This window comes from Salvelinus alpinus, chromosome 26 (assembly GCF_045679555.1).
Source record: "Salvelinus alpinus chromosome 26, SLU_Salpinus.1, whole genome shotgun sequence".
NCBI lineage: Eukaryota > Metazoa > Chordata > Actinopteri > Salmoniformes > Salmonidae > Salvelinus > Salvelinus alpinus.
Genome location: NC_092111.1, coordinates 25,543,958 through 25,558,169, shown reverse-complemented (window position 1 = coordinate 25,558,169; position 14,212 = coordinate 25,543,958). Strand labels below are relative to the sequence as shown.

At 46.9% G+C, this 14,212-nt stretch overlaps 1 protein-coding gene across 4 annotated transcripts in view; it reads left to right on the top strand.

Annotated features, from left to right (window-relative positions):
* LOC139555042 (rap guanine nucleotide exchange factor 5-like) overlaps window positions 1–14,212 on the top strand; it is a 125,023-nt gene that overhangs the window by 54,995 nt on the left and 55,816 nt on the right. For all 4 annotated transcript variants that reach the window (XR_011670929.1, XM_071368438.1, XM_071368439.1 and 1 more), the window contains exons 11-16: window positions 192–292; window positions 6,896–6,974; window positions 7,049–7,199; window positions 7,592–7,683; window positions 7,882–7,912; window positions 8,452–8,530. Coding sequence is in view for 3 of the 4 variants with exons in the window: in XM_071368438.1 (XP_071224539.1) it covers window positions 192–292; window positions 6,896–6,974; window positions 7,049–7,199; window positions 7,592–7,683; window positions 7,882–7,912; window positions 8,452–8,530 (533 nt within the window). In the remaining variant the exon portion in view is untranslated. The remainder of the gene's footprint in view (window positions 1–191; window positions 293–6,895; window positions 6,975–7,048; window positions 7,200–7,591; window positions 7,684–7,881; window positions 7,913–8,451; window positions 8,531–14,212) is intronic.

The window sequence follows — 14,212 nt, the reverse complement described above, 5'->3', positions numbered from 1 at the left end:
AGGATGAGGAGGGAGAGGAGGAGAGGGAAGAGAGAGAAAGGAGAGATAGCAGCTCTGAGGAATACTACTCCCGCTCTTCCTCCTGTGCTTCTGACAGGTGTGTTGGTATGTGTGTATCATGTATGTGTGTGTGTGCGTGAGTGTGTGAGTCCTTGTTTATGTGTAACTTTTCTCTGTGTGTGTCTGTTTAGGTATGTGGTGGTGGCTGGAACACCCCTGAAGATTCTAGAACACCTGCTGAGTGACCTACGACTGGATGACCAGAGAGGAGCACCGGAGAGCAGAGTGTCTGGTGAGTAAACACGTACACACACACACACAGTCTTGTTTATCCTTAGCACAGTCTTGTTAAATCCTATTTAACCTTAACCCCAAAACCTAACCCTGACTTCTAACCATTACCCCTAAACCTAATTCTAACCCAAACACAAATTCTACCTTAACCCTAAACCCCTTAGAAATAGCATTTGACTTTGTGGGGACTAACAAAATGTCCCCAATTGGTCAAATTTAGGTTAGTTTACTATTCTTGTGGGGACTTCCGGTCGCACATACACACAGCAGATAGTTTGGTGATTGTGGGATCCCCCAAAGATCTGTACTCAGTCCATTACACTTATTTAAATGTACACCAAATCATTTAATTTGTGTGTTTGTTTGTGTGCACCAATCCCTCCCCTGCTGTTAGGAATGTCCTGACATGTTTCAACATAACTACTACTTCTACTCTTCTTCATTCTTTCTTTTGTTCTTTCTTTCTCAGGAATATATTGTAGCATATTTCAGTGTTGTCTAACTAGCGTGACATATTGGGAAACGCTGACAAAAGACCATCTTGGGTAAATGAGTCTTCGGCCCTAATGATCACCAGTCAAAAAGAGAGCTGAAAGAAAAGAAAGAGAGGAGTGTGTGTGTACGTGCGCCTGTGTGCCTGTGTGAGTGCGTGCGCGCGTCTGTGTCTGTGTGTGTGTTTTAAACAGCAACATGTTTAACAAGCTGAAACAAGCCTAAAGCGAGATTAACGCACAACACTACAATACCTGATTACTAAGATTAGATCTGTGGGCTGGGGGTGGTGTGTGTCTGTGTGTCTGTGTGTGTGTGTGTGTGTGTGTGTGTGTGTGTGTGTGTGTGTGTGTGTGTGTGTGTGTGTGTGTGTGTGTGTGGTGTGGTGTGTGTGTGTGTGTGTGTGTGTGTGTGTGTGTGTGTGTGGGTGTGGGTGGGTGTGTGTGTGTGTGGGTGTGGGTGGGTGGGTGTGGGTGGGTGGGTGTGTGTGTGTGTGTGTGTGTGTGTGTGTGTGTGTGTGTGTGTGTGTGTGTGTGTGTGTGTGTGTGTGTGTGTGTGTGTGTGTGTGTGTGTGTGTGTGTGTGTGTGTGTGTGTGTGTGTGTGTGTGTGTGTGTGTGTGTGTGTGTGTGTGTGTGTGTGTGTGTGTGGGTGGGTGGGTGTGTTTGTAGATGAAGATGAAGATGAAATTGGAGGAGTGAAGGAGAGTTGTTAACATGGAGAAAATGAAAGTAGTTGGAAAATTGGAAAGGTAGGGTGGAAGGAGAGAGGGGGGAGGGTGGAGAGAAGGAAAGAGGTAGAAGCCAGCTAAATAGTCTAGTCATTTAAAGTGGTGTTCTATAAAAAGCTTGCTTTCCTATCTAAACGTCAGACAGCTGGTTAGTTAATTATTCATAGGAACCTTTCGGCTGCTCTATCCACTGCTCTGCCGAACCATTACTTTTTTTGTTCCATGTTTCCCATGGACAGAGTTTAACGTTGTGCAGCAAGCTCAGTCTGCACAGATGCACTAATCTTGATAACATAATGAGTGGCTATTAGGGATGTAAGATGATTTGTAGATCAGTGATTCAGCGCCTTGCTCAGGCCAACTGCATTCTCAGCCCTTCATGAAACTGCATTGCCAGGGCTGGACCTGTATAATCCACCATTACTTATACCATTCTTCCTGAAACTCTTCAGTGAGAAGAGATATTTCAAAATAAATCGAATGAATGTTTTTGCATGATATTCCAAGTGCCTGTATCGCGTTTATGTCCACTTGTTCTCATGTTGTAATTTGTCTTGACTCCTTTGTGCCTTCTGTGCTGTGTGCACCTTCCCATTTACACCAGAGACCTGTATATCATGACGAGATGCTCATGTCTTCGCCCTAACAATGGGAGTCATTGTCCCAAAGGCTGAGGCAGGCGACAAGCTTAGTGTAACAGTATAACTTTAGTACGTCCCCTCGCCCCGACACGGGCGCGAACCAGGGACCCTCTGCACACATCAACAACTGACACCCACGAAGCGTCGTTACCCATCGCTCCACAAAAGCCGCGGCCCTTGCAGAGCAAGGTGCAACACTACTTCTAGGTTTCAGAGCAAGTGACGTAACTGATTGAAACGCTAGTAGCGCGTACCCGCTAACTAGCTAGCCATTTCACATCCGTTACACTCACCCCCCTTTCAACCTCCTCCTTTTCCGCAGCAACCAGTGATCCGGGTCAACAGCATCAATGTAACAGTATAACTTTAGTACCGTCCCCTCGCCCTGACACGGGCGCGAACCAGGGACCCTCTGCACACATCGACAACAGTCACCCACGAAGCGTCGTTACCCATCGCTCCACAAAAGCCGCGGCCCTTGCAGAGCAAGGGGAAACCCTACTTCAGTCTCAGAGCAAGTGACGTAACCGATTGAAATGCTATTAGCGCGTACCCGCTAACTAGCTAGCCATTTCACATCCGTTACATTAGGTCCAAAATAAACCCATAGAAACGCATTGAGTTTATTTTTAACTGATTATGGCGAGAGTGAAACCTCGCGCTTTGCCTCTTCCTCTCTGTTTACACACACACACACACTAAGCCCCTCCTTTGCCACTCACAACAACAAATCTGAGAGATCACTCCTTCCTCTCTGACCAGCGGTTTCAACTCGCTATTTGCATTTGAGGTTTGGTCCAACAGACTGGGTCATATGGACACTGAAACACATTGAGACATTATTTTACTGTAATAGAGAAGTTAACCTTTCTAACCATACGCTTTTTATGTCTCACCTGCTCTAATTGCCAGCTAGCTTTATAGTTCCACCCTCAGAGCATGTGCAGACCAGCTAGCTTTATAGTTCCACCCTCAGAGCATGTGCAGACCAGCTAGCTTTATAGTTCCACCCTCAGAGCATGTGCAGACCAGCTAGCTTTATAGTTCCACCCTCAGAGCATGTGCAGACCAGCTAGCTTTATAGTTCCACCCTCAGAGCATGTGCAGACCAGCTAGCTTTATAGTTCCACCCTCAGAGCATGTGCAGACCAGCTAGCTGTTGTGTTTTCGGACATTTTCAGCTCAGGTTGTTAGCCCCACCTGCTTCAAGATGTCCACTGTCATCCCTGTGCCCAAAAAGGGAAAGTAAGTGAACTGAATGACTACTGACCCATAGCACTCACTTCCATCATCATGAAGGACACCTACAACACCAGGTCAAGAAGATCAGCCTTGACCTCAGCCACCCAAGCCACGGCCTGTTCTCATGTCAAATCAAATCAACAACAAAAAAATCTTTGCCATATGCGCCGAATAAAACAGGTTTAGACCTTACCGTTAAATGCTTACTTACAAGCCATTAACCAACCATGCAGAAAGAAAATATTTGCTAAATAAACTAAAGTAAAAAAAGTTACAATAAAATAACAATAACAAGGCTATATATAGGGGTAACTAAAGTAAAAATAAATAAAGTAACACTATAAAATAACGAGGCTATATACAAGGGGTACCGGTACAGGAAGAGGTGTGATGGTGTGGGGGCGCTTTACTGGTGACACTCTGTGATTTATTTAGAATTCAAGGCACACTTAACCAGCATGGCTACCACAGCATTCTGCAGTGATACGCCATCCCATCTGGTTTGCGCTTAGTGGGACTATCATTTGTTTTTCAACAGGACATGCTGCATCAGATGACTTGGCCTCCACAATCACCCAACCTCAACCCAATTGAGATGGTTTGGGATGAGTTGGACTGCAGTCAAGGAAAAGCAGCCAATAAGTGCTCAGCAAATGTGGGAACGCCTTCAAGACTGTTGGAAAAATATTCCAGGTGAAGCTGGTTGAGAAAATGCCAAGAGTGTGCAAAGCTGTCAACAAGGCAAAGGGTGGCTACTTTGAAGAATCTCAAATCTCAAATATATTTTGATTTGTTTAACACTTTTTTGGTTACTACTTGATTCCATATGTGTTATTTCATAGTTTTGAAGTCTTCACTATTATTCTACAATGTAGAACATAGGAAAAATAAAGAAAAACCCTTGCATGAGTTGATGTCCAAACTTTTGACTGGTACTGTACATGTAGGTAGGGGTAAAGTGAGTAGCAGCGGCATTAAAAAAAGGGGGTCGATATAAAAATCTGGGTAGCCATTTGATTAACTGTTCAGCAGTCTTATGGCTTGGGGGTAGAAGCTGTTAAGGAGCTTTTTGGATCTAGACTTGGCGCTCCTGTACCGCTTGCCATGCAGTAGCAGAGAAAACAGTCTTTGACTTGGCTGGCTATAGTCTTTAACAATTTGCAGGGCTTTCCTCTGACACTGCCTGGTATAGAGGTCCTGGATGGATTGGCCCCAGTGATGTACTGGGCCTTACGCACTACCCTCTGTAGCGCCTTGCGGTCAGATGCTGTGCAGTTGCCATACCAGGTGGTGATGCAACCAGTCAGGATGCTCTCAATGGTGCAGCTGTATAACTGTTTAGGGATATGAGGACCAATGTTCCTTCAAAAAAATTATTAGGCACTGAGCAAGTTTCAGGTCTGCTGAGTGCAAACTTGGACGTTTTGAACATTTTGTGTAACTTCCAGCACGTGTTTACTGTGAACACTGAGGCTGTATCCGCTTTAGTTACAGTTTTACCAGTGGCCAAGTAGACTACTGTGGCAATTGGATCATAATGTAGGCCTACCAGAGTGGCATACCTTCAAAAACAATGGAGAACACACATCCCATAACATTTTAACATGGAAATAACTGTTATATCATTCAGCCTACAGTAGCAGACAATGTGTGGTGTTCAATGTAGGCCTACATTCCATGAGACTTTTGAAAATAACATACAGGGCTTGACATTAACCTGTTTATCCACTTGTCCTTCAGACTGAAGATGTGTTGTTTGATGCAAGAAACCACTTTACAAAATAAGATGCATTATTATCCCCCATACCATTATTACAGTGACTCAGACAAATTATGCTACCCTTTGCCTATTGGATACTTAGCTTATTCAAGCCTGTCTCAAAATACAACATTGCCCCTTTAAGACAAAAAAAAGCTCTTTATCTGACTTGCTTTTCAAAGATGTCTAGAAATGTACACGTTTGTGCTCTTGTAGTCAGCTCTTACTGACTACAAATTTATAACTGGGCTAATAACTCACTAACTAGCAAAGGATATGAACAAAATGTGCACATGTGGTTGCATGCAGCTCTTGCTTTGATCTCAAAACAAGCTCATCTACTCACGACCATAGCTGTACACAGTCCAGTTCAAAGTAAGTGGCATAGATCCATATATGGCAATGGTCTATTTGCATATAGGTTTACTGCAGCTCTGATTGGTTATGCCACACAAGTGAAGAGTATGGGTTGAGTCGTGTGCAATGGAATCTACTCCGATGTGTTCTGCCTACAACAAAATATCTTGCATAGTTTGTTTTGTTTCGGTATGTTGCATTGAAAGTGGCTAATATTGCGTTGATTCGATCACAATTGCCACAGTAAAGGGAAACGTTGATATTGTTAACTAACAGGGAAAACTCTAGAAAGTTGAGTGAAGTTCATGGGTTGATATTTCTTCTCGGGGCTACCCATGCCAAATCTTTGTAGTCTCCTGAGGGGGAATAGGCGTTGTCGTGCCCTCTTCACGACTGTCTTGGTGTGTTTGGACCATGATAGTTTGTTGGTGATGTGGACACCAAGGAACTTGAAGCTCTCGACCTTCTCCACTACAGCCCTGTCGATGTGAATGGCGGCGTGCTCGGCCCTCCTTTTCCTGTAGTCCACGATCCGCTCCTTTGTCTTGCTCACATTGAGGGAGAGGTTGTTGTCCTGGCAACACACTGACCACCTCCCAATAGTCTCATTGTTGTCGGTGATCAGGCCTACCACCGTTGTGTCGTCGGCAAACTTAGTGATAGTGTTGGAGTCATGCTTGTCCACGCAATTGTGGGCGAACAGGGAGTACAGAAGAGGACGAAGCACGCAACCCTGAGGGCCTCCCGTGTTGAGGATCAACGTGGCAGATGTGTTGTTGCCTACCTTTAGCACCTGGGGGCGGCCTGTCAGGAAATCCAGGATCCAGTCGCAGAGGGAGGTGTTTAGTCCCAGTGTCCTTCGCTTAGTGCCCTCAAAGCTCATCACTATGGTGTCTATGGGCACTATGACACTATGTCTTCCATAACTCAGACGCGGGCAGTACAGGAGCATCATGGCTAAAACGAACAGACTGGCCAATTTCACAATCCCTGAATTCATTAGATTATTGCTGACTGTTTAAAATGCTGTGTATTTGACCGTTAATTGTACAACGAAGCTTATTCAGAGAATACATTAAACAAATCGAGATATCCTTATATTTTGAATCGCCCATAAGTTTGAAAAGAAATCAAGATATGATTTTTAGGCCATTTCTCCCAGCTCTCAAAGAAAGTTGAATTAACACAACTGCAGAGAGGTGTAGGTGGGCCTGGGGAGGTCTAGCGGTTAGGCTGCTGCCTTCAGAGCACAAATAACATGTTGCTGTGGACTCTAATCTGGCCCACGCACTTTTGACACAAACCCTCTTTCAACGTTCCTGTCTTTCTCTCACTGTCTGAGGTATAGAAGTTCGTGACCTGTGATGCATTTCCTGTTTCAGAGCTGCTGCTGGATGACTTCCTGTTGACATACCTAGTGTTCATGACGACCAACGACCTCTGTCAGGCCCTGCTCGGACAATATCCTTTACACTGCATGTGTGTCTGTCTGTCTGTGTTTCTGTGTAGTGTGTATTGTCCTTAACTTGTCCCACCTACAGCAGTAAGCGTGTGCATGGTCAAGGTCAGGAGGATGAAAAGGAGGCCCTCTATAGGAAGAGGAAAGTATTACACCTAGTTGCTCACTGGACACGCCTATATAAGGACTTCCTACGAGAGGACGAACACATCAAGGCATTCATGAAGGTAGGAGGAGACACACAGGTTTGGTAACCAGTGTGTGAGGGTTGTCGTGGGGATTATCTAGTGTAACCCAGGTAATAGCTGCCTAGTAACAGGAAGGAAAGGAGATATATTCAGCATGTCAGTGACAGCGATAACTAAAGTGTTTGTGTGCTTGTGAGCTTGCAGCTTTGTTTTCTCCCTGGCACATGTCTGCACATACATTTACAACACTTAAACCTAAATATATCTCTAAGTGTCAGTTAGAGGTGTATGTTAATGTGTGTGTGTGTGTGTGTGTGTGTGTGTGTGTGTGTGTGTGTGTGTGTGTGTGTGTGTGTGTGTGTGTGTGTGTGTGTGTGTGTGTGTGTGTGTGTGTGTGTGTGTGTGTGTGTGTGTGTGTGTGTGTGTGTCAGACTCTCTCCAGGTGTGTGTTAGAGGATCTTTATGAGTTTCCGTCTCTGGAGAAAGACATGAAGGAGTTCCAGAAGCTTCTACGACGTAGACAGTGAGTGTGTGTGTGTATCCGTGTGTGTATGTACAGCACAAGGACGCCATTGTTTATGAGACATGAGCACAGCCTACGGTTTGTCTGTGGGAGGATAGAGGGGGTGGGATAGAGGAAACGGAAGCTTCAATTCTCAAGTAAATCTTTATTCATGAACAAGCAAATATGGAGTTGTTTCTCTGTTTGTTTTTGTTTCAGCACAGTGGATGAATGTCCTCCACAACAAAAGGTGAGAGGGATGGAAGAAGTGTGAGGGGAGAGAGAGAAAATGGGGGGGAGATAATTGGTAGACGAAAATGATCTGTCACTGCCCAGTTAAAGGGATACTTCCCCAGAGTCAGGTGAACTCATGAATTGCATTTTTATGTCTCTGCATCCAGTATGAAGGACGTTAGAGTTAGTTTTGCGGGCAAACGCTAACTAGCGTTAGCACAATGACTGGAAGGCTATGGTGTCTACTAGACTCCCCAGTCATTGCGCTGACACTAGTTAGCAACTTCCTTCAAACTGCCGGCAGAGACATAAAAATGATATCCACGAGTTCAATCTGACACTGAGGAAGTATATAAATGGCTTCATTGCCAAAATCCTAAAGTATCCCTTTTATAATCTAATGGTTTATGTCCCACTGTCCCCTTCTCCCTCTCTCCATCCCTCTCTCTCTCTCCGTCTCTCTCTATCCCTCTGTCTTTCTCATTCTTTCTCCCTATCCCTCTCTCTCCCCTCCCTTCTGTTTTCATCCCTCTATTTCTCTGTCTGTCTCTCCAGAGTAAGCCTCTGTTCCAGCAGCTCAGTTTAAAGGAGAACAGTCTGCCACTCCGCTTCCCTCGGGCTGACACCAAAGAGGGTGAGAACACACACACACGTGATGCTGTGATTGTATGTGATTGATATTATTGATTTTGATTTATATGATTTATTGAAGTGTCACTTAGCGGTGCCTAGCCCACATGGGTCTACAAGACACTACTAAACACAGTGACATTTTCTTTGTAATCAAAACAAAATAACATTTTCCAAATGATATGCATACAATAATCACAGCCTGTACAGCTATCTAGCCACACTACACAACCAGCTACCATCTAGCCACACTACACAACCAGCTACCATCTAGCCCCACTACACAACCATCTACCATCTAGCCCCACTACACAACCAGCTACCATCTAGCCACACTACACAACCAGCTACCATCTAGCCACACTACACAACCAGCTACCATCTAGCCACACTACACAACCATCTACCATCTAGCCCCACTACACAACCAGCTACCATCTAGCCACACTACACAACCAGCTACCATCTAGCCACACTACACAACCAGCTACCATCTAGCCACACTACACAACCAGCTACCATCTAGCCCCACTACACAACCAGCTACCATCTACCATCTAGCCACACTACACAACCAGCTACCATCTAGCCACACTACACAACCAGCTACCATCTAGCCCCACTACACAACCAGCTACCATCTAGCCACACTACACAACCAGCTACCATCTAGCCCCACTACACAACCAGCTACCATCTAGCCACACTACACAACCAGCTACCATCTAGCCACACTACACAACCAGCTACCATCTAGCCACACTACACAACCAGCTACCATCTACCATCTAGCCACACTACACAACCAGCTACCATCTAGCCACACTACACAACCAGCTACCATCTAGCCACACTACACAACCAGCTACCATCTAGCCACACTACACAACCAGCTACCATCTAGCCACACTACACAACCAGCTACCATCTAGCCACACTACACAACCAGCTACCATCTAGCCCCACTACACAACCAGCTACCATCTAGCCCCACTACACAACCAGCTACCATCTAGCCCCACTACACAACCAGCTACAATCTAGCCACACTACACAACCAGCTACCATCTAGCCACACTACACAACCATCTACCATCTAGCCACACTACACAACCAGCTACCATCTAGCCCCACTACACAACCAGCTACCATCTAGCCACACTACACAACCAGCTACAATCTAGCCCCACTACACAACCAGTTACCATCTAGCCCCACTACACAACCAGCTACCATCTAGCCACACTACACAACCAGCTACAATCTAGCCACACTACACAACCAGCTACCATCTAGCCACACTACACAACCAGCTACCATCTAGCCCCACTACACAACCATCTACCATCTAGCCCCACTACACAACCAGCTACCATCTAGCCACACTACACAACCAGCTACCATCTAGCCCCACTACACAACCAGCTACCATCTAGCCCCACTACACAACCATCTACCATCTAGCCCCACTACACAACCAGCTACCATCTAGCCCCACTACACAACCAGCTACAATCTAGCCACACTACACAACCATCTACCATCTAGCCACACTACACAACCAGCTACAATCTAGCCACACTACACAACCAGCTACCATCTAGCCCCACTACACAACCAGCTACCATCTAGCCACACTACACAACCAGCTACCATCTACCATCTAGCCACACTACACAACCAGCTACCATCTAGCCACACTACACAACCAGCTACCATCTAGCCCCACTACACAACCATCTACCATCTAGCCCCACTACACAACCAGCTACCATCTAGCCACACTACACAACCAGCTACCATCTAGCCACACTACACAACCAGCTACCATCTAGCCCCACTACACAACCATCTACCATCTAGCCCCACTACACAACCAGCTACCATCTAGCCCCACTACACAACCAGCTACCATCTAGCCACACTACACAACCAGCTACCATCTAGCCCCACTACACAACCAGCTACCATCTAGCCCCACTACACAACCAGCTACCATCTAGCCACACTACACAACCAGCTACCATCTAGCCCCACTACACAACCAGCTACAATCTAGCCCCACTACACAACCAGCTACCATCTAGCCACACTACACAACCAGCTACCATCTAGCCCCACTACACAACCAGCTACCATCTAGCCACACTACACAACCAGCTACCATCTAGCCACACTACACAACCAGCTACCATCTAGCCAAACTACACAACCAGCTACCATCTAGCCACACTACACAACCAGCTACCATCTAGCCCCACTACACAACCAGCTACCATCTAGCCACACTACACAACCAGCTACCATCTAGCCCCACTACACAACCAGCTACAATCTAGCCCCACTACACAACCAGCTACCATCTAGCCCCACTACACAACCAGCTACCATCTAGCCCCACTACACAACCAGCTACCATCTAGCCACACTACACAACCAGCTACCATCTAGCCACACTACACAACCAGCTACAATCTAGCCCCACTACACAACCAGCTACCATCTAGCCCCACTACACAACCAGCTACCATCTAGCCACACTACACAACCATCTACCATCTAGCCCCACTACACAACCAGCTACCATCTAGCCCCACTACACAACCAGCTACCATCTAGCCCCACTACACAACCAGCTACCATCTAGCCACACTACACAACCATCTACCATCTAGCCACACTACACAACCAGCTACCATCTAGCCCCACTACACAACCAGCTACCATCTAGCCCCACTACACAACCAGCTACCATCTAGCCACACTACACAACCAGCTACCATCTAGCCACACTACACAACCAGCTACCATCTAGCCACACTACACAACCAGCTACCATCTAGCCACACTACACAACCAGCTACCATCTAGCCACACTACACAACCATCTACCATCTAGCCCCACTACACAACCATCTACCATCTAGCCCCACTACACAACCAGCTACCATCTAGCCACACTACACAACCAGCTACCATCTAGCCACACTACACAACCATCTACCATCTAGCCCCACTACACAACCAGCTACCATCTAGCCACACTACACAACCAGCTACCATCTAGCCACACTACACAACCAGCTACCATCTAGCCCCACTACACAACCAGCTACCATCTAGCCCCACTACACAACCATCTACCATCTAGCCCCACTACACAACCAGCTACCATCTAGCCACACTACACAACCAGCTACCATCTAGCCCCACTACACAACCATCTACCATCTAGCCCCACTACACAACCAGCTACCATCTAGCCCCACTACACAACCAGCTACCATCTAGCCCCACTACACAGCCAGCTACCATCTAGCCACACTACACAACCAGCTACCATCTAGCCCCACTACACAACCATCTACCATCTAGCCCCACTACACAACCATCTACCATCTAGCCACACTACACAACCAGCTACCATCTAGCCCCACTACACAACCATCTACCATCTAGCCCCACTACACAACCAGCTACCATCTAGCCACACTACACAACCAGCTACCATCTAGCCCCACTACACAACCATCTACCATCTAGCCCCACTACACAACCAGCTACCATCTAGCCCCACTACACAACCATCTACCATCTAGCCACACTACACAACCAGCTACCATCTAGCCCCACTACACAACCATCTACCATCTAGCCCCACTACACAACCAGCTACCATCTAGCCACACTACACAACCAGCTACCATCTAGCCCCACTACACAACCATCTACCATCTAGCCCCACTACACAACCAGCTACCATCTAGCCACACTACACAACCAGCTACCATCTAGCCCCACTACACAACCAGCTACCATCTAGCCACACTACACAACCAGCTACCATCTAGCCACACTACACAACCAGCTACCATCTATCCACACTACACAACCAGCTACCATCTAGCCACACTACACAACCAGCTACCATCTAGCCCCACTACACAACCATCTACCATCTAGCCACACTACACAACCAGCTACCATCTAGCCACACTACACAACCATCTACCATCTAGCCCCACTACACAACCATCTACCATCTAGCCACACTACACAACCATCTACCATCTAGCCACACTACACAACCAGCTACCATCTAGCCACACTACACAACCAGCTACCATCTAGCCACACTACACAACCAGCTACCATCTAGCCACACTACACAACCATCTACCATCTAGCCCCACTACACAACCATCTACCATCTAGCCACACTACACAACCAGCTACCATCTAGCCACACTACACAACCATCTACCATCTAGCCACACTACACAACCATCTACCATCTAGCCCCACTACACAACCAGCTACCATCTAGCCACACTACACAACCATCTACCATCTAGGTACACTACACAACCAGCTACCATCTAGCCCCACTACACAACCATCTACCATCTAGCCACACTACACAACCAGCTACCATCTAGCCACACTACACAACCAGCTACCATCTAGCCCCACTACACAACCATCTACCATCTAGCCACACTACACAACCAGCTACCATCTAGGTACACTACACAACCATCTACCATCTAGCCACACTACACAACCAGCTACCATCTAGCCACACTACACAACCAGCTACCATCTAGCCCCACTACACAACCATCTACCATCTAGCCACACTACACAACCAGCTACCATCTAGCCACACTACACAACCAGCTACCATCTAGCCACACTACACAACCAGCTACCATCTAGCCACACTACACAACCATCTACCATCTAGCCCCACTACACAACCAGCTACCATCTAGCCCCACTACACAACCAGCTACCATCTAGCCACACTACACAACCAGCTACCATCTAGCCCCACTACACAACCATCTACCATCTAGCCCCACTACACAACCAGCTACCATCTAGCCCCACTACACAACCATCTACCATCTAGCCACACTACACAACCAGCTACCATCTAGCCCCACTACACAACCATCTACCATCTAGCCCCACTACACAACCAGCTACCATCTAGCCACACTACACAACCAGCTACCATCTAGCCCCACTACACAACCATCTACCATCTAGCCCCACTACACAACCAGCTACCATCTAGCCACACTACACAACCAGCTACCATCTAGCCCCACTACACAACCAGCTACCATCTAGCCACACTACACAACCAGCTACCATCTAGCCACACTACACAACCAGCTACCATCTAGCCACACTACACAACCAGCTACCATCTAGCCCCACTACACAACCATCTACCATCTAGCCACACTACACAACCAGCTACCATCTAGCCACACTACACAACCATCTACCATCTAGCCCCACTACACAACCATCTACCATCTAGCCACACTACACAACCATCTACCATCTAGCCACACTACACAACCAGCTACCATCTAGCCACACTACACAACCAGCTACCATCTAGCCACACTACACAACCAGCTACCATCTAGCCACACTACACAACCATCTACCATCTAGCCCCACTACACAACCATCTACCATCTAGCCACACTACACAACCATCTACCATCTAGCCACACTACACAACCAGCTACCATCTAGCCACACTACACAACCATCTACCATCTAGCCACACTACACAACCATCTACCATCTAGCCCCACTACACAACCAGCTACCATCTAGCCACACTACACAACCATCTACCATCTAGGTACACTACACAACC